The sequence below is a fragment of the Microplitis mediator genome, chromosome 5, assembly GCF_029852145.1.
Source record: "Microplitis mediator isolate UGA2020A chromosome 5, iyMicMedi2.1, whole genome shotgun sequence".
Classification (NCBI taxonomy): domain Eukaryota; kingdom Metazoa; phylum Arthropoda; class Insecta; order Hymenoptera; family Braconidae; genus Microplitis; species Microplitis mediator.
This window is the reverse complement of record NC_079973.1, coordinates 1,570,176-1,592,377: the sequence shown is the minus strand read 5'-3', so window position 1 is coordinate 1,592,377 and position 22,202 is coordinate 1,570,176. Positions and strand designations below refer to the sequence as shown.

The 22,202-nt window shown below is 32.5% G+C and overlaps 1 protein-coding gene across 2 annotated transcripts in view; it reads right to left on the bottom strand.

Moving 5' to 3' along the window:
- Positions 1 to 18,183, bottom strand: part of LOC130668178 (histone-lysine N-methyltransferase MECOM-like) — a 54,794-nt gene extending 36,611 nt beyond the window's left edge. The window contains exon 1 of one of the 2 annotated variants that reach the window (XM_057470338.1): positions 17,152 to 18,183. In XM_057470338.1, the coding sequence (XP_057326321.1) occupies positions 17,152 to 17,188 (37 nt within the window). In that variant the 5' untranslated portion in view covers positions 17,189 to 18,183. Of the gene's footprint in view, positions 1 to 16,772; positions 16,899 to 17,151 lie in introns of those variants that run through there. The other variant, XM_057470340.1, reaches the window with a different exon arrangement.
- Between the last annotated feature and the right edge of the window lie 4,019 nt (positions 18,184 to 22,202).

Sequence of the window (22,202 nt, the reverse complement as noted above, 5' to 3'; positions counted from 1 at the left end):
AATAAATTTTTTCTATCGCTCTGCAGACGAGAGAATTCCCTGTCACTCGCCATCTAGCGGCTGCGCTTGGGACTTTGAATTATTCTGTAGCTCGAGAGCAATGAAAAATATTTTGAATATTTACGTAAATATTTCATTCTTTTTCTATAAGTAGATGTCGTATTAAATATTTTTAAATCATTGATTCTATTTAATTAAAAATTTTTTTATTTATTTTACAGATTTGATAATTAATTGATTAGATGATAATGGATCTAAAGTCGATTGTATGATAAAAATCTATTGGTAGTTCGCTTACTCGAATTTTTACTTCTATCGATTACTCAAATAAATTTTTTCTATCGCTCTGCAGACGAGAGAATTCCCTGTCACTCGCCATCTAGCGGCTGCGCTTGAGACTTTGAATTATTCTGTAGCTCGAGAGCAATGAAAAATATTTTGAATATTTACATAAATATTTAATTCTTTTTCTATAAGTAGATGTCGTATTAAATATTTTTAAATAATTGCTTCTATTTATTTAAAAATTTTTAATTGGCTATAAAAATTATTTTAGGCATCGACAATTATTTTGATTAATTAAAATAATAAATAAGTGTATTTATTAATTATCAATAAAAATAGTTGTAAAATTTGAAAAGTAATAACTGAAAGATAAAAGGAGATAGAAAATTAATGGATTGTATATATCTGAGTCTGCGGGTTACTTTGCACCCTACACCTTCTATACTCTACACTCAGAATGTGCGTAATGCGGTGTAGGGTCGTGGATTCTAGCAATTACACACCCTCAAGTGCCCTCAGACGAGGCCACCCATTACGACTGAACCCAGAGGAGGGATGTTTTATTTTTAAGGATTTACTACCTCGTACATTAATCGAGTAATTCGAGTGTTAAATTTCTTGTAAAAATTCCGATGCGTCCAGACAAAAATAAATAAACAAATTTATAAAATATTAAATGGTAATTATTGTTGTTGTTGTTGTGGTTGTTATTGCGCTGGAGGTAGTGGTGGGGGAGGGTTTGACAATGCAATTAGTGGAAATAATAGTAAGTGAAAATATAATTAGCCAGCACAATAGTCTTTAGCGAAAAGTGTCAAATGTCGGACGACATAGCGATGCGAATCGGTTTGGCACGACTCTCGGGTCCTCGAGTCATCTATACTGAGCGACGGGACTTGATCAAAGGAAACCAACCGACATGCTGTTTCATGTCCCGAACACGCAGTACGTCCGTTTCACACCTCCAATGTCAAACGAATTCAAATATTCTGTTATATTGCCCGACTCTATCCTTTCATTCCCAGATATTAATTTTACTTTGGTATCTCTCTGCTCTTTTTTATTTTTTTTTTTTACTTCATTTTTCAATGAGTTTGTAATTAATTATTTTAATTACTCTCAAATCCACACTTTTATTTTTAAAAATAATTGAATTAATCCCGTCAATGTTTCCTCGTAAAAATTTTTTTTTTTAATTATAAGGAACAAAATGGTCACGGGATTTTTATTTTTTATCAGGATTTTTTTTATAATCAAAATTATGCAAAGTAACGCGGGCATGATGGGCAGCCCAAAATTTTTAGTCAAAAAATTCCAGAATTGATAAAAAAAATTATAAGCTGACCATTTTGCCTCCTGATTCAAAACTTTCACTTGACAATTAATTTTTTATTCATACTTTCTTAGTGACATCTCTTTAATTTCCACCCTCGCTAAAAATTCAATATCAACTTTTCAATATATAAATATATAACAACATATATATTCATATATATGTATACACAAGACAAAATATAGATATTATGTATAAAACAAGTGTGCGAACGACAAAAAAGATCGACAGTACTCAACACGTTCCACCCCTCTAATGGATTTCACTCATTTTTCTCCCTTGACTTCGCGACCCCTAATGTCTTTCCACCTCCTCCCGCCCGCCCCCTCACTCGCACTCCCAACACTTCAGCGAATTCTCCCACCGTCAAACATTATTCACTGTTTATCATATCCGAGAAAAAAAATATCAATGTTTTGCCGACGACCGATGACACACTTGGTGTTTTTTTTCTTATTATATTCAGAGAGTCTTTCACTTAACTTACGATACAGATACTCCAATCTCTGCTCTTTGATCATCAACCTCGTAATTTTATCTATCGATTATCTACTAAATTTTATTTGTAAATCATTTTATTTTATTTTATTTTATTTTACGTAATTAATTTTTTTTACAGTCGGAAGTCATTTTATCGCTCGAAAATTAATTATTTTTTATTTATAAATTTATTGACTAATTAATTGATTACTTAATTGATTTATTGTCAAATATTTAATAAACACAAATGATTAAATTTATTTATAGTTTAGTCACTAAAAATTATTAAGTGATAAATTCCCAGGTTATATAAATTTAATATTTAAAATTACGAAATTTTATCTTTATTAGGAAAAGGCGGGAAAATTTAGTTTTTTAAAAATAGTATTCCTTTTTTGACTGGAAATTAATTTCAAAAAAATTTTCTTCGCATTAACAATAAAATTTTTTTTCATTTTTTTGAGGCTGCCCAATTTTACCCGAAATTTGAAAAAATATTTTTCAATGCAATTCAAAATTTTTTATGCTCACTAAATAATTTTTGAAAAAATTATTTCTATAGTAATTAAAAAAAAAAAAAGTTCCTTAATTATTATTTAATAAAAAAATTTTGAGTTTTTTTACTTACATACAAAAATTATTACTAAAATTTCCGATACACTTTGAATTTAAAAAAAAAAAAAATCTGAGCAAATAGAAAAAAAATCTAGAAGTTGACAAGACATGAGTTTGGATGAGACTGATTGGAATTGAGTAGAAATGTTTAAAAAAATTTTATCTGTCTGGATACCACTGGGAATCCCTCGGCCTCAATAATAATTGTCATAAAAAATAACAATAATAATAACAATGATGGTGATTAAATGAGTTATCATTATCATAAATATTGATATTTATTTGAAGTTTAATTTCTCACGGTTGCTATCAACACCAGAGTTTGTTTGTTGTTATATTTTTGAGATAAAACTATAATGAGTGGATGAATCATTCAGATATTTGGCACATGAGAACAAAATGAGTCTAATCGGGACCACCTGCGTTGCGTGTGTGAGTTTGAGGTTCAGTCAGTCGTATATTGGACATATATTTTGAAATAAGTAAGAGTATGAGTGTGAGTATGAGAGTCCGTATCCGGAAGTGGGAACAATCTGAAGCTGAGCGAGATAGAGATAGAGGAGCGAATCTTATCAATAAATTGTCTGTTGTGTTATTGTTCGCTCACTCGGTGTTTATTAAATGTGTGGGTCGAATGAATTGCTATTGAGAGTAAAATGTGTCTTATTTAATTAAAGAAGCCAGATATATTTAGTGGTTTGTTTGATTTAAGGGGAGTAAATTAAAACTAACTGTTGTTAATTGTTGTCAATTGTCTTCATTTTTGTGTCTTCGTGTTCAATCAGATCAAGACTCTTTTGTTACAGGATTCATTTGTCACTTTTTCTTTTTTTCAAAATGATATTTTGGTAACTACACAGAAAAAGAATTTTTTTCTCGATTCAAAAAATTTTTTGCGCCAAAAATTTTTTTTTTCTATGTATTCAAAATAAATTTATGTTATGGGACATTTTTGGAAAGGAAATTTAATTTCCTATAAGTTGAGTCCTGAGAAAAAATGTCATTGAGTTGATAGTTTTTGTAAAATTAAATTTAATGAAATTAATAATAAAAATTCAAAAATATTTATTTTAAAAAATTAAAATTTATATAATTTATTTATATTTAAACTCTAAACAATTACATTTAAAACATGACCTCGGACACGCGAACTTCTGTACTTATACTCGAGTAATTGCCACTTGAAAAATAAAAATTTTTATCTTTACGAAAATTGACAAAGTTTCCTTGAGCATAGAAATGTAATTTATCTAGATTTAAATAAAATGTAATTGCAGTAAAAAAATATTACGAGTGAGAAAAAAGTGTAAAGATAAAGAAATAAATAAATACAATGAAATAGGAGAGATAGTGGCGTGATCAGGAGGAGGCGCGTCACTTTAGTCGAGGACTGACGCATAATTTCCGGTCTGCAGAGATCCATCGATCAAACAATTCCCCGGATAGACTACACTATTATCTATACTTTCACTTTCACTTACTTATTGTTACTGCCGTCTTTCTTTTTTTTATTATTATTTAGTTTATTTACTTGTGAACAAACAGTCGGTATTTATTAGAACCCTTTGAACCTAGGTTGGTATTAAAGCCTAGTGTTGGGACTAGATTATTCTAGTGTCACGTTGCATCGTAAAAAAGCGTGTTCATGGGAGTTAGTTTAGATCCGTGAAGAGGCAACCCAACGAGCTATTTCACGCCTGTGACCATTTTTCTCACCCTCAGTTTGTACTTATGCCGACTCTAAATCTTCTTTAACACTTAAATTACACTTTATCGTTTTCCTTATATGTTATACACATATATTTTCATATATTTTAACCACGATTCACTTCAATTACCGTCAAATATTCAAACCAACCTATTTTTTATTTCTACTCCAATTCAAAAAAAATTTACTAACTTTGATTATCAATAGCTCACTAAATATACAACCAAAGTATACAAAATATATGATCGTTGGAAAGGAAATTTCATTCTCCACAATTTTCCTCTGATTGATAAATTTTCTAAAACCAATAGTTCAAAAGTTACAGCCGTTTGAAATATTTTTCAAATTTTTCGCGCCAAATTTTTATTTCAAAAGTTCAAACTCCTATAACTTTTGAATTTTCAACTCTACAGCACTTTTCCTCAGGGCCAAATCTGCTGGAAATTGAATTCCCTTTCCAAAAATGTCCCACAACATAAATTTATTTCAAATAATTCCCAAGATACAATTTTTAAATATTCAAATTTCCCGCGCAATAAATCTAAGAAAAAAAAGTTTTCCACGAATTTTTTTCTACTCATGTGATATCTAAAGATCAATTAAAAGTAAGTGCGGTAATTCACGCGAATTTTAATCCCATCAAATAATCACCGAGTAAAAATTGCAATCATCTGAACAAGATCAGCGTAATAAATTATATTTTTTTATTTAAATACATATATATAAGAGATTATTCTTGTAGAGTTGGTTATTATTTATTATTATATACTATGTACAATACAAAACAGTCTTAGAGATCAAGTCTCAGTTGATATTAACTCGCGTGCCGTTGGGTTACACTCGACACGCCGTCATTGCCGTCGCAGGCGTGTTACACGTTATTCATATTTTAATGCGACATTCAATACGAGGTCAGATGCCATCTAACATCTAACTGTACTGCATCAATACCTAAAGAGAGCTACTGCATTTCAACAAAAGACTCGAGAGCATTTTTTAACAGGGTTACGCCCACGAAAGATCATCTTGCGAGAATAGGCAGCCCCGAGTCATTCACTATAAAAATAATAAAAAAAAATTCATTCTTTCAGACTCGCGGACTTTTTTACTTCCTTTAGTCAAAAGGGAGCTGGGGTTGTAACGGTTTGTAAGAAAAAAATATTTTTTTAAAATTAACAGAAAAAAATTTAATGGCGATTAAATTCGCCAGCCCTACTCTCTAAAACTAAATAAGTGAAAATTTCACTAATTGAAATAGTGATCTTAAAATTCACTACAAAATTAGTGATTTTGAATTAGATTCACTAATTCATTAGTGATTCCCCGGATTCTACAATGATTACTAGTGGCGCCTCGCTTAAGGACTTTTTATTCTATCGTTGAATTATCAAATTCAGGGCAAAATTAATTACGATAATTTTTAAATACAACTGAACAGTATTAATTAAAGTAAGTTAATTAAATAAAACCTAATTTAGTTGCTAAATAATACATCTTGTTATTTTTTAATAGCTTTATATTTTTACTCCAACTTTTTTTACCGAACCTGAATCAAAACCATCATTGACAATAGATTCAGGTTATGAGTTATAATTATGATATAAATATTTACCGTATGAAAGTAATTTTAATTGTTAATTTAGTCGATCAAGTTGCTAAAAAAATTTTATAATCAATTACAAATAATAATAATAATAATAATAATAATATTTTGATACAATATTATTAGCAACGATACAATATTTTTCCAAATAAATCCTCGTCAACAAGTGAATTAGTACATTTTTGACTAATTCAATCAGTGAAATTTTCACTAATTCTATATGTTGTTTTTTTTACTAATTCAAAAAGTGAATAGTCACTAATTCATAGTCGTATACTTTGGACAATTTAGATTAGTGAATATTCACAAGTAATTAGTGGTTTTTCACTAATTTAGTTTTAGAGAGTAGGGATCTGTGCGGTAGATGTAAATATAAAGTGAGGTCACAGTAGTTGTTGGGAGTCGAAAAACCAGAGGCGAGGTTTTTCCCAGCGAGGGGCAAATTCAGAGGCACGTGTCGTGTATCGTGGGCTGAGTCGACACCCTGAGTAATCATACACTCAGATATTAGACATTAGACATCGACATACGTTCAATGCTCTTGTGTTAGCTCACTACTACTACTTTGGCTATAACTACTGCTGCTGCTGCAGGATGATAATGATGATGGCTGTTTGCATTTAATAGTTTATTTGATTTTTTTTTGCTAATGTTATTTATTATATTTATTTATATATCATTAGTTTTTTTTTCATTTCGAATCGAAATTTTGGATTGTAATTTTTTATTCGAAATTGGAGTGAAATAAATTTATTATGATACTGAAGTTATCCGACGTTAACTAATTTTATGATTTTTTTTTTCAAAATAATACATCATAAAAAAAAAGTATTTGAAAAAATTGCGCCTATAGTTTTTTTAATTTTCTACATGCGCATATTTTTTTTTTTTTTTTTTGTAATTGATTTGTTGAAAAAAAAAAATCCAAAAATTTTTGATTGCCTGTCAATTTCAGGATAAAAATTTTTGATTAAAATTGGAAAAAAATTAGTAAAATAATCTTTTGATTAAAAATTTTTAATAGAAATAATTTCCAAATTTTTAGTAAAAATAATTAATTAAAATTTGAGCTAAAAATTATTGACTCAAATTAACGTTTTAATTTTGAGAAAAATAGATCTCGTCAAAAAAAAAATTTAATACAATTGACACATTTGATCGTCACGCAATGAGACGTAACGAGAGATTAAAGTCTACTGCAATTTAATAAAACAAAAAAAAAAGTATAAGAGATAACTTTGTCCAAAAGTCACGCAAGTCTCTCCCGGCTTTTTTGCGATAACCCTCTTACTAACTTTCTCAAAAAATTACCCAAGAATCTGGATCTCTGCTAATAAAATCAAACAAAAGTTATCTGTGCCGAATCAGCCGACAAATTGGACTTCTCTCTTTCAAAAAAAAAAAAATATTCAATGTTGTGGTTAAACAAAAAAAAAAACCGTTAAAAGATCTCAATAAAATAGAATTGTAAATAAACAATGCGGCGCAACAACAAAAGCTATATTATATATTAAACAGATCTCGATTGACAAAATAAGTGGCCGGTTTATAAGATCGAATAAACGCCAATCTATACAATAACACACACTAGCCATGCAATGGAGAATGGACTAAAGCACTTTTTTCCACTATAATACGCAGTCCCTCTGTATCGGGGTGTGTTATCCTTATCTGTGATCTTAGTCATATATATAGGATCAAGGATCACATCATCAACTCGGTGAATGCAAAAAAATAACGAGTGAATAAAAAAAAATCAGTAAAATCTACCCGCCCAAAGAGGGTAGATATATTTCGTTGCATCTGTCGTCACGCCTTCAACTCATTTTCTCTATGAGCGACGGCGAATTTTTAGGGCCGAGAGGGGGGGACATTAAGTCACTGACTGAAAACAGGATAATTTAAAGTCCTAGTTTTTTTTACACGTAAAAAGGTGTCTGTGTTTGTCGGGGGTTGATAGCGAACCCAAATGCCCAAGGTCAGTCACGAGGGTAAGGGTAAAATAAACTTATTTCGGACTAGTTTTATTACTCAATCGTATTGGGAGGTGGGTGGTACGGCTGGAATGACATAATGCTGGGCGTAAGCTTACATTGGGTCTATCATTGTGCTGTGACAATTATTCATAACGCGATGAGCGCACGTGGACAATAATAATGATGTTTAAATGGGCAAATATAAAAAATATATATTTTTTCAGTGTTGGGAACCAAAGGATTGGTAGCAATTTATAATAAATTATATTTTTTACCCTATCGGCTAATAATTTTTGAAGTCCAGTTTACTTTAAAATATTATACAGAAAGGGCGGGAAAATTTTTTTTTTACTCGTGGGGGTAAAATGGGCGAGGATATTGGGGGTTAAAAAAATTAATTAATTTTGAGAACTAAAACTAAAAAAGAAATTTTTTTAGTTTGTTAATTAACAAAATTTATTTAAAAATTCTTATTGAGAGTGGGGATGATCGAAGTAAGAAAAAAAATCCATAAAAAAAGCGTCACTTAAACAGAAAACTAATAGCTCAATTAGCGGATAAAAATGTCAGTTTGTGGCCGTGCACATTGAATACCGCGGCGTTTTTCAGACTAGACACGTACGGGGGAGTGGAGGGTGCAACATCTATAGAAAAAAATAAAATAGGCAAAAGACTCAACTCCGGGGGCATTGACGCGAGAACCGCCGTGACAAAAGGGCTGAGGCATCCCCCCGTCTCTCTTTTCATCTATTTCATCCATTTCATCCATTCTCGCACACAAGACTCGGATGAATCCGACCCATACCATCGTCCCCACTCACACGCACACACATGCGCACACACTCTACGTACGAACCCACACATAATTCATAGATCCGTACATCCGTACACATGTAAAACCCTACGAATAACATTCTTACGCGTCAATGCAGTAGCCCTTACACATTTAACCGTACGCACTACACACAAATATATATATACATATATATAATAAATGTATAACTACATTAGGGGTCGTAACCTTCCCTTCACTAAACGTAGCACGCGCCAGCTGGCTCATTGTTAAATTACTGTCCAACCGATATCTATATAAACTATATATATATATATATATATACATCTATATATATATAAATTACATACTGAGCATTGAATTTTTATGTGAACTTTAAAAATTAATTAAGATCGGTAGCTAAATTAATTAATTAGACTATCGATAATTAATGAATCGAAATTTGGAATTAGTATCAAAGAAGACTCAAAGTTTGAGGTTTTATTTAATATAGAGCTCGGAGGTAATGAAGCTGTTTAGCTGGCAATGAACTAATATAAGCTGGGGAGCCAAAATGTTCCCAGGGGCTTTTGTGCGGAGATGATCCTCGAAACTCAATGTATTTACACGTTATGGGGAATAAGACAGAGAGAACATCAGATACAGACAGGAGACAGGAGACATCGGAGTAGAGACAGGGCTGCAGATAGTTTAGTTGGGGTGTGAGGTGATATATATGTTTGCGATGCGTGTCGTACATAGAACTCGCTGTATCACCATTGTCATCCGAGCCCGAAGATTAAGCTAATTTCACACATGTCCGCTTTTATTTCCCGCTTCACCCCCTTGTCGCGGCGTGTTTTTAACACTCGTCTATTCTCTACTCATCCTCTCTATGATGTAACGGGATGAATAATATTTTTGACATATGAAACTTTGTTACCTTTTTATTGCCGCTAATCTTTTAGTAAATTTAATACTTTTTTTTTTTTGGCTCAAATTTTTTTATCGAAAATTAAAATTTACTTACAGATAATTAAGAGAAATTATTTGAAAATTTTTAGATGAACTCTCATTAAAAATAAAACATTTTTAAAAGGCATTTAAAATCCATAAATGCTCGATATCTTTTATTTAAGATGAAAAATAATAAATACATAAACATCTGCTACTCAGAAGTTTAAAGGACTCGATCGGGATGGAACTGTTTAAAAAAAAAGACATAGCTTCTGTCCAGGACGTGAATACGCCCACATCCTCATCCTGGACGTTTACGTAATGGCTCTTTTACGCATCATATGTCTCCTCAACTAGATAACGCATATGTCCAAAGTTTTAAATTTTTCCCACCTTTGGTCTTGTCTCCTTCCACGAAATAATTTTTCTCGTGTCAACGAGATCCTGTGGCAAAGATTCTCCTTTGATCCTCCGATAGGAAGATCACAAAAGTCCAGTCAACAGTAAATTTAATTGAAACAAAACAACAAAAGTACCAAAGATTCAAAAAACACAAGCGTGTAATTAAAAAAAAAATCACATGAACTCTGGCACGGATGTGTCGAGTCCTTAGAGTTTAAATATCCTGAGGTCAAAGTGAAGACTCTTAAAGAGTCTGATGATACGAGTCTACGAGAGTATTGTTGTCATTTGACACAGTCCTAAACTCAATTCGCGACGCGCACTCTTCACTCTTTACTCTTTAGTCTTCGGTCTTTAGTTTTATTCCCTTTTTGTCTCGTATTCCCATAAATAAAACGTTTAGTTCTCACTACAGTACACTAGTGTAGTGTAGGACTGCTATGCGTTAATCGAGACAGAGCGATATTAAGAAGAGAAAAAATCAAGAACCAGACCATGATCATAGAGCTTTTGAGTTATGGTATTGTGTTGAACAGAGAAAACTACAGCCTGAGATAGACGACGAGTTAATGTAGTTGCTGGTCCATCAGACCGTTCCCATGCGACTGAATAAAATGCGAATCTTATGGTTAGGTAGATAAGTAATGCCTTTGTGTTGGATCTCGTACCGAGTGGTGGGATCATGAAAAAAATTATTTTAGAAGGCTAAGACATCTTGAATAGATATTCGAGACGTTGAGAAACGTGTCATAGATAATTATTATTTTTTAAAATCAGTCAATAGAAATTAATACTTTTAATTTTTAATGACAAAATTTAAAGAAGATTTTAGAAAAAAAAAAATTAAGTAAAATTTTAAAAAAACTTATGGGTTTTAAATTTTATTTAATGAAAATAATTTTCAATGGCTGGTGTTGAATGAACTTTGGTGTTTTTTATTTAAACTCTTTGTTACTCGAGGCACAATTGAGTGGATAAAATAGACGCAACATTGTTGTACGTGCTCAAAGACAGCAACATACTTTCTTAACGGTAAGCTTGTTTACTTACACACATATTTAACTCAAATGTATATAAGTAAATATGTTATGTTTTTAAGTGTGCACGTAGCATCACATATTATTGCTAGTTTATGTTAATATTGTTACTGAGGTTATGTTCGACGAACAAGTGACGAGTAATGTGATATTTTTAAATCAATAATTTATTATTTAAACAGTCGGTGATTTCGACCTCTCAAGTTGAAGAAGCCTTCTTTTGTTCACACTCGCAAGGGAAAACGTCTGAGTATTTTTGCTTCCCGAAATTTTGAAAAACGAATGGCCATTATCGAAAAACTTAATGGTTTTTAAGGTAGTTCACTCGCAAACCGACTTTTCATAAGAATGTCATTTAATTGAAATATGATATCAAGGTAGATGTCCTGCATGTAATTTTAAAAAATCAGAATTTTTGATAGTTTGTAAGGCGAGATATTGATAATCAAAGTGCACACAGTTAACATGTAGTAGCTCGAACTAACCTAAAAAAAATCATATTTTCACGTATATTTCAAATTATTTTGCTTAAGAACCTTTCCAAAAACTAACAGATTATTGAAAAAAAAATTTCAAATTTAAAAAAATTTTAGAATGATCATACTACCGATTAGTAAAAAAGTTATAAATATTTAAAGAAATTTAATATTAAAAAAACTCAGAGGAATAGGATCAGGACAAGTTAATTAAAACTCATATTTATTCGCGACGTTTCGGCTTTTATTAAGCCTTCCTCAGGCATTCTGAAAGAATGTATCACAACAATGATTTACAAAATACGATTAATATTAAAACAATAATCGTACAAAACATACCATAAATAACGTTTTAACAATGTCAATCATATAAATCCTTGTCATAGTACATTAGCAAACATGGTCTAGTTAAATAAGTAAATTCAATGAGCTAACACGATGTCTAAAACCAACAATTATTATTTACTAGTAAAATTGTTAATCAAAACATGTGCTCGTTCTAAACTTTTTCATGATCACATTGTGAGACAGACTTAAAGAAATTTGTCTCACAATTTCAAATGAGAAAAAGCGAGTAAACGATATCAAGTAAAAGAGGAAGCTATAGCGAGTGAGAGAGTAAGCAATAGCACACACTATAGGTCGCAAGTGAACTACCTTAAGAAAATTGACAAATTATTAATGAAATATCGAAAATTTTCCAAAATTATATTTCTACTGAATACTCACTCGAGTATATGAAGTAGTCGTACTTCTAAGCAGGGGGAAATTATTCTGTTTGTTTTATTACAACAGCTGATAAATTTGTTTCTTATCAGAGACACCGCACATGACTGTGCGTGATCTCGCGGCGAACTCTGAACTACTGCTACTGCTTTTACCACTGATGACTTTCCCTTCCCCCATTTATAATATAATACTAAATTACAAATTTGTTTTTCGGTATTGATATGAAAAACACAAACCCGAGTTTGTTAGTTCATTAAGAATGAGAAAATAATTTTCTAGATTACAACAATAATATCAAAAAAAAAATCTAATTTACTCTTATCTCCACATCGTCAATCCAACCCTTAATTTCCCTCATTTATAGTTTTACTCATAGTCACATTTATATTAATATTCATATTTATACTCATAGTCAACTCACTCAAGTAAATCTGAAACAATCACGATAAAAAATCCGTGACGGTAAAAAGATAATAATAATTTTATATGAAATAACAGACACTAGTGATATAAATGTATATAAATATAAATATGTATATATGTATGACAGAATGGAGGAAAAGGGGACAGTCTTTTCCAGTTTATGTGAGTAGTTAGTCAGTTCAGTGGTCTGTTAATAGCTATTCTAGCTAGAAACATATATCTATATCTATACATATATATATATATGAACAAAGTAAAGAAGTAGATGTAGGAATGACACGAGTGGTTATCTCAGTAGCCACGCGATATTGTCATCAGGGTGTGTTGCGGTAAAGAAAGTTGAGGAGAAATATTCGATAAGATCTTCTTGTGTTTAAGTAAAGGTACAAGTCGACTACTACCTTCACACGACACGTCTTTTTATGCCGCACATACACACATCTATACATCTATATCTATATATATATTTATAAAACGTCTTAGAACGTTGACGGAGAGTACTGATAGGACTGGTGGCCCCTTGCAAGTGTTATCTCGCACGCGAATTAGCTCTACACATTTTTTTTATTCTTATTATTGTTGTTGGACATTTTATGGCTCACGTCAATCGATTATATTATTATTATTATTATTGTTTTTTTTTATAATAATTTTTAAACTGAGAATTTATTGTGATGAAGAGCTATGGCGGCAGAGGCAGGAGATTAAAATGGCCTTTAAAATGTCTCGTGACTTGTTATTGGATTATAGATTGTGTTTAGACAAGAAGCCAAGATGATTTATCGACGATTTTATGCGATTTTATATGCTCTCATGTTGCATTACTACACAGATTATACGATCTTTTGTCCTTGTATGGAAATAATTAAAATACACCGACACTTTTTTTTTTATAAAGAATTTAATCAGGTCACGTTTTTTTTTATTGATAAATTAATTTATTATTTAGGTACGCAATTTAATTAGAGGGTTCGATTAATCGATGGCATATATTTTTTATCTTTGGTGGGGGTAAAAAAGGTCGATATATAAATAAGAGAAATGAATTAAAAATAAAGAAAGCTAATGCACGACCACGTGTACTCATCCGTCACGGGTTCTTCGGGTCTTTCACACTTAACTTATTTACGCTCTTCTCTGGTGGCGCGTTACCAGGAATCTTTGGAGACTAAAGAGGGATTCTAAGATTTAATAACCCCGGGTAAACGGGTAATAAACGCGACGTGGGCGAGAAATAAGAAAATCCTCCAGAAAATTTTATCCATTATTTTTTATTTTGAAATAATTTATTGCTGTCTAAAAATTATTTTTAAACATAAAATTGTTTGTCTAAAATAGCGGTTTACAAACTCACTAACAAGAGATTAATTGTCGAGCTAGTTCCTTATCAGTAATCACTGGCATTATTATTATTTTTTTTTCTATTGACCCAAAGGCTTCAGAATTTATAAAATAGAATACAAAGACTGGGAATTTACTGAAAGATCATTTAGCGATTAAATGAATTTTCTAAGACCCGATAACCGATAATAATATTTATAGAAAATAGTTTAGCAGTGAAGGGAAGCAGACTAATTAGCAGTCGTCTTTAAAAATTTATGTATGCATCCAATTGGACATTGATTGCTCATTGCACGAGTGATTGGATTGGCATTGCCGAGAAAACAAATGACAAGCGGGAAAACACTGGTAATTATTAAATAAACCACACATTTAAGTTGTAGAATTATGTGTGCGTGTGTGGGTGTTTGTGGATTAAACAATAAGAGTAGATCGATTCGGTGTTTGGGTTTTTATAAAAGACCAATGGAAGACTATGTACGATTGTTTATCACGAACTAGGGGGAAATCTTACATTTAATCCGATCAATTGTTCTATCGCTTTGTTTATTTAATCGTCGACTTTGTTTTGTATTTACCAGGATTTTATTCTTTAGACATTCATATTTTTTTTTTTAAATTCAAAAATAAAAAGGCGGGAAAAATTTATTTCTTAAAGGAAATAAAGAATAAAAATTTCTGAGTTGAAAATAAATTTTTGACTAGTAATCATATTAAATATATGTTAGGTAATGATGTGTTGCATAATAAGAAGAGTAATATTCAAGTGCAAGTTTAAAAAATATAAACGGCGGGACTGTATCGATGTCGAGTATTGATTTCACATACGACCAGACGTACACCTGGTCCAAAGTCAAGTGATTGCAGTCAACTCTTTACTATATTTAGATATCTAATTACATCCATCTTCACACACTTTTTAATGCGCACTTTAAAAATATGCTGTGTTAGTATTTAGAGTAGACTAAAATTTTCCGACGAAATACTTTGAGTCATAAATTATTTTTTTTGTGAGAAGGGTTAATGTGTAGTTTTATTATATCAGAAAAAATAGGTCTTAAAATATTAACAAGGAAATTTAAAAGAAATTTTTTTCTGGAGCAAAAAAAATTTTCCGTGTCCAAATGTGTACCATATGCGCACATCCTTTTCACCCTATTGTATCGGAATACTTAACAGGATTTTATGTCAACCAGTGTCAAATTCACTAAATACAAAAGTGTTTTATTGGGGGTAATAAAATTTACCGTTAAATTTTTGACCATACGAAAATTTTTTTTAAATTTCTAAGACTTGGAAAAATATTTTTAATTATTTCTTGTCTAATTTTAATTCTCTACAAAAAATTTTTTGCTCTGCAAGTGAATAAATTTTTTTTTTGAATGTGAGTAAAAAAATAATTTTATGATGGATCTAATTTAAAAGTGATGATAATGAGACAAGACATTTTTAATTGAGGTCTTTAGGGCCGAAATAAAAAAAAAACTAAAGAAAGATGGGACAATAAATAAGAAAGAAGACAACGGAGTTGCGGGCGGAAGCAGGTTTCATCTCAACATGGTTACGTCTTGATATTCTGAATTCTCATGAGATGCTGATGTTGATTGGGGATCTTTCGGGGTAAGAAACAGAGAAGCGAAGAAAGACGATGAATAAACCAAGGGAGCAGCAGCAGCAGGAGAGCCAGTACATAACCTACAGGATTTAATATGAGTAAGAAGAGCTCTGTGACCTACCTCAGGATCATCATCCAATCTATTCATGCTCCTTACATTCATTCGTCCTCAGCTCGCAGGATGCGAGACAAAGGAACGCGATTAAACACTGGAGTCCCCCTACACCCCGTTTTGGCTTTGTCTCCCGCACATCGGACTTCCGGTCCTATTACATATACTCGGAGTAGATTATTCTTACTTTTATTTAGTGCAGTTGCGATACGCAGAGACGCGATCTCAATGGGATGATATGGCTCCCATTCATCAAAGGAGGATATCACAATTATATTCTTGCTTTTTTTATATTTTATTCTTCCTTCAATACTCTCCTTTATTCCAATTATCAACTGAACTTTGCTCCCTTATTTTAATTAATCCCTTTTTTTTTTTTTGGAGAAGTTAAAAAAAAAATAAATTAAGTGACAAATTTGTGGGGGCAAATTTTTTTTTTTTGAAAGCTAGTATGAGTTTTGAAACGGATTTTTACCGTAGAAACCAACGGAAGAAAAAAAAATAAAATTTTTGAAAATAAATTTTTGAAGTAAAAAATAAAAAAAAAATTGAGTGACAAATTTGTGGGGGTAAAATTTTTTTTTTTGAAAGCTAGTATGAGTTTTGAAACGGATTTTTACTGTAGAAACCAACGGAAGAATAAAAATAAAATTTTTGGAGTAAAAAATAAAAAAAAAAAATTAAGTGACAAATTTGTGGGGGTCAAATTTTTTTTTTTGAAAGCCAGTATGAGTTTTGAAACGGATTTTTACCGTAGAATCTAACGGAAGAATAAAAAATAAAATTTTCCAAAATAAATTTTTGGAGCAAAAAATAAAAATTATAAAACTTGTGTTCTAAATTTAGATGTATCAAGTTTATAATTAATTTCGAATGTGTAATAAAAAGAGAATAAAAATAGCGGTTACCGTGAGGGGCGTGACTACTGATTCGAGTTGAGCAGCAACTCGCGTGATGCGCCAACGAGACAAGACAGCTAACGAGGAGCACCCACACTCATAAATAACTTAATATATATACAAACGTAACTTTCCCGCATACTACGAATTATATAGACTTTTAGTGACTCTGAATGCGCGGGCGCTGCTCCGCCTCCTGCTCGTCGGTTATGAACGCGCCCATCCACGCGGGTTAGGTCTCATCATTCCTATCAGAGCTCACACATCCCATCTATTTCAATTACCGCAATTTAAATTACCCGTCCCACCCCACCCGTTCGTCACACTAAGACAGGTTTCTTACAAGTACAGGAGAATTAATAAAAATATTAATAAATAAATCACTCACCCTGACCAAGTTTCCTCGCCACAGATTTAGATCTCATCGCTAACAAAATTATAAAACTTTGAATTCACTGTTAACTATTTTTATCTTTGATCGAGCCATCCGATTTTCAAATTTTATTTTTAACGTCACTTAAATCTCGCACCAGTTCAGTCAATCTACAAATCAATCAATCAATCAATCAATTATTAGTAAGTCAATTTCGAAAAAAAAACCAACTTGACATGTCAATAAGCAGAGACTGGTTCTCACACGGTTGTCTCCCTAGATCTGTCCTCCGGCTGGAGGCTTCCCTGTCCCCCGAAACGTCTCGCGTCACCTCAGTTGCCCGCGACACCGCCGCCGCGGATCCACCACCCACCCTCCCTTGGACTTAACCCAGCACTCTTCCCACCTAGACACTTCCCACCACCAGCAGTAGCACTTGGTAGCCTCTGGTGCCTCCACTCTGGCAACCCCTTTCCCACCAGGCGACAACTTCTCCCTCTTAAACCTCCTCGTTGACGTTGTCGTGATCTCTACTGACTCCTACTCTTCCTCCTCTTGCTCTTCACTCCTCGCTCTTCACTCTTCACTCTTTAGTCTTAACTCTCCTCTCTCTCGCTTTCATTTACATCAACCCATAGCTTCCCCACCAGAGTCCCGATCTAATACCTTTATCGTCGCTGATGCTTAAGCTCTTCCCCACCATCGCGGTTTTGTTGTCCGCCAATAATCTTTCAGTATCTTCTCTTCACTCACTTGTTTATTATTTTACTGTCGTAATTTTTTTATTTACTCGCGGGTTAATTATTTATTGAAAACGGTCCAAGTCTGTGTCGATTTCTCTGTCCCTGGGCACGGGCATGCTCGCGATCAGTCGCCTCCAAAAGCACGAGATTAATGACCGAGAGCTTTTTCCAGCACGAGGTCCTCGCAAACACTGACGACGATACGACCCTTCCGAGCAACACGACTATCGACTCGACGGTTCTTACGTAGGTACACTCGCTCCGTAAGACCGGCGTGTACATACACCCCTTGACGCCACTCTGCTACCGCGTACTCGGTCCTCGCTACTCATTCTATTCGTTGAGTTCTGGGCGTGCTCGATTATACTCCCCGCAGGTACCAGTTCATTTTATGCGCAAGATCTTTTTATATTTTAATAAATATTGTCCCTCTGTATTTATTTTCCTGTCACCCAATTTTTTTAAACTAGATTACAAGACACGTTCTTCAAATTCAAGTCCTCATTATCAGTCGGGCAAAAAAATTTGAAATTTCAGGAGGAAGATGAGCTGTGGCCCGTTTAGTATTTTGTGAAACCAACAGATTTTTTTCTCTAGACTGAACGGAAAAAATTAACGATGAGTCTAAGGGAAGAACTCGCAGTCAAGTAATAAATTTTTTGTAGTTCCAAAATCCACCGCTACGATGCGCATGAGCGCTCGGACTTCTTCCTCCCAGACACTTGTGATCCAGCTTTTATAGTCCGATCGAAATGACAGTTTAGTTTTCGATTGCTAGTGAGACCTTGGGTAAACTGAGCCATTAATTTTTACAGTTACTCGTCATGGCTCTGATGCTTCATAAATTTTGTATATATAAATATACGATAAAAGTCCAGAAATATATGAATTTAAAGAATTATTCGAATTAACGCACTTAAGATATTTTGTAAAATCAGCTTATGAAATTTTTTCAAAGTTTAATTACTAAGTTGAGAATTAATTATGATATAAAAATACATAGACACAAATTTATCGAAAATACGTGAGTTGAATGCCAACTTGTATCTAGTCTAGTAATTTAACTGCAATAAACTCGCGTCTAATTTTATTCTTCATAGAATTTCACGAGCTATGAAAAGCAAAATTGAATTAATCACAGCTGCACGTAAAAACTCAATCATAATCACACTAATAGTTGCATATATTTGAAGAACGCGCATGCCAGTGAGCGCAGAGCAGCTCCGCCCTATTTTTATCATTCACTCTGTCCATCTTTAGGTCCATTTTACATAACATTCAAATTATTAAACAAGTTTCAGAGCAGTGTAGGTCGTTGGCCAACGATTTGTTTTATCGCCGCAAGATTTATTTATGCAACAAAGAAAAAAAAATTGTCTTATTATATATTTTTCGAGGGGTATTGATGTTTGATAATTTAAGTTTAAGATTGCATGTGAGTTAGCAATAAGACGAGTTACTAAAGTTGCGTATATTTTAAATATAGTGCCCGCTCTGGGTGTAATATAACAACGTTGAGGTGAGTGTGATCATGATGGTGAACTTGTGCAGTCGCGCAGCCCAGAAGCGCGTCCAATTATATTTACAACTCACGGCGCGCTTCTATACCCCGTGCTCTCTTTCTTTCTCTCTCCCTCACGTGGTCAGATCCACGATCAATGATTCGCGACGGGTCTATATACTGACCACCGTGTGTGTGTATTCAATATCCATGTACGCGTATTGACAATTGGTAATGAGTTTTCTCTTTTAAAACTACCAAACGTCTATTTATTTATTCAATATCTAGAGCGAATTCATTCTGATTGTGATAATGACATTTTAATTAAACATTTTTTTTTTTATTCAATACAAATAGTAAATAATTAGATTTGTTTAACCATCAGAATTATGTTTTTTTTTAGTAATCAATTAAAAATTACGGCGCGAAAAATTTGAAACACGATCGGATTCGCGGTTCGAATCCCGTTCGCGGTATTGACTTTTTTTTTATAAAAAATTTATTCAGCCATCGAATGACTTTTGACTAAAAAAAAAATTTATTTAGAAGAGCTGACCCAGGTCAAAAATAAAACTTGATTCAGGCTCGCTTCGCCTTATTTTCTTTTGAAGTTATCGATTTGTCGACGATTTTTTGATAAGATCTCGACTTTTTCGACTTAAATTTAATTTTTTTAAACTTTTTGAACTTTTTTCATCTTAGTTTCAACTTATTCGTCTTTACTTTGAGCACGATAGTCATTCACTTGACTTGCTAAACCAAGTCGAAAAAAAGTCATTTATTCGCCTTACTTTCGCCTTAATATATAAAAATTATTTCACCTTAGTTCTGACTTTTTCGATTTATAATGTAAGTCGAATAAGTCTACATCAAGTCAGTTTCGACTTGATTTAGACTTTTTCGCCTTTTATTTTAAGTCGAATAAGTCTAAACCAAATCAATTTCGACTTGATCTTGACTTTTTCGTCTTAAAATTTAAGTCGAATAAGTCTAAACTAAGTCAATTTCGACTTGATTTAAACTTTTTCGTCTTAAATCGTGACTAAGTAAGCCAGTTAAGTCTAAACCAAGGCGAAAACTTAATATATTTCATACCTCCGTAAAAAAAAGTCGAGTTTGTCTTGTGAAAAACGGCTCCAAATTTCGACTTGGTAAACCAAGTCTAAATCAAGTTTTATTTTTGACCCGGGACGGCGCGAAAAATTTGAAACACGATCGGATTCGCGGTTCGAATCCCGTTCGCGGTATTGACTTTTTTTTTATTATAAAGAATTTATTCAGACATCGAATGACTTTTGACTAAAAAAAAAATTTATTTAGAAGAGCTGAGATTTTTGCTCAAAAAAAAAAAAAAAAAAATGAATTAACAGTTTAATGAGTCTAAGACAATAAAAATAGTATTTTTAATAATGAGCTTAGCGAGGTCACTTTTACAACTCGTGAGAGATTCGTTTCGCGAAGGTTTTTCGGTGTTGGTTTTTGTAAACCGACACCACTGCGTTAACCCGTTCCTTCGTTTCATTTCCATTCGTTCTCTTTACTCTCTACATACTCTCTTATGTACATACACAGCAAAACTTATATTAGATTGTTGTGTGATTCCAAGCTTCTCATTCTCATACACAGAAGTCCCTCGTAGAGCCTTTACTTGCCGTGGCTTTGTCCATGATTTTCTACTGCTTCGGTTATGCATGACCGCCGTAAGCTCACTATGCCAGTAAATATAAATAAAAATCATACGTCGTTGAACGCCCGGAAAAAAGACAAAAGGTATGTTAAAAAACCCAAAGGCACTAAACGCACCGAGTAACGCGAGAAAAACGACCCGAGGAAAAATATATGACCGACACTAGCTGCTATGCACATGCTGAGCTAAATATCAAATCTACACTACGACTTTTTTTATTTCACACACAAACGTATTATTTTTATATGCGATTGTGAGTTACGCGCACGCGGACGTCAACCACGTGAGCAAAAAAAAAAGTCAATCTCAATCTTAAAGATATTTTGACTTAAAGTATCATATATTCTATAACCAAAATATTAATTTTTAATTTTCTAAATAAAATTATTTGAATTTTTCCAATTGGCGCCAAAAAAGCGGGAAGTATCACAGAACTACAAGTGCCCAAACTGCCCAGGTAAAAAAAATTTTAAGCCAAAAAAATAAAATCTAGGCCGAAATTTGACCGGAAACTTGAAATTTTTCAAAGTTCTACACACAAAAAAAAATTCTCGACTGAAGGTAAATATTCTTGATTCAAGAAAGTTTTTTTGGAGACCTAAATTTTCTCAGATAAAGTAGAAATCTTCTCCAAACAAAATGAATTCTCTTGGCTCAAAAAAATCTTGACTTGGTTCCCGAAAACGTTTGTCTTCAAAAATATTTTCTTGACTCAAGATATCTGTTTTTTCTGTGTATAATTTTATTAAAAAAAAAATACTACGGCTAAAAATGGGCTGACTGTAGAAATTTCGGTGCATTTTTGATCAATTTTCGACCTCTCCCAATAAAAATTTTACGACTTTGGCGTATTTTCGGTCAGATGTTGCCTTTTCGGTTTATTTTCACCGAAATATTATTACCCGGGCACCCTTCAAATTTTGAAAAACAAATATTTCAAAATGATAATGACAACATTTTTAAATTTTCGAACATCAATTATTTGAAAAATAATTTCCAAAATTGAGTTGAGCGAATTGAGTAAAATTTTTTTCAACACAGAAATATTATGAGTAAATTGATAAGGCAAATAAAGAAGTAGTGGATAGTGGACTAGCATATTATAAGAAAGTGAGCCGTTAACGGATGACGTATA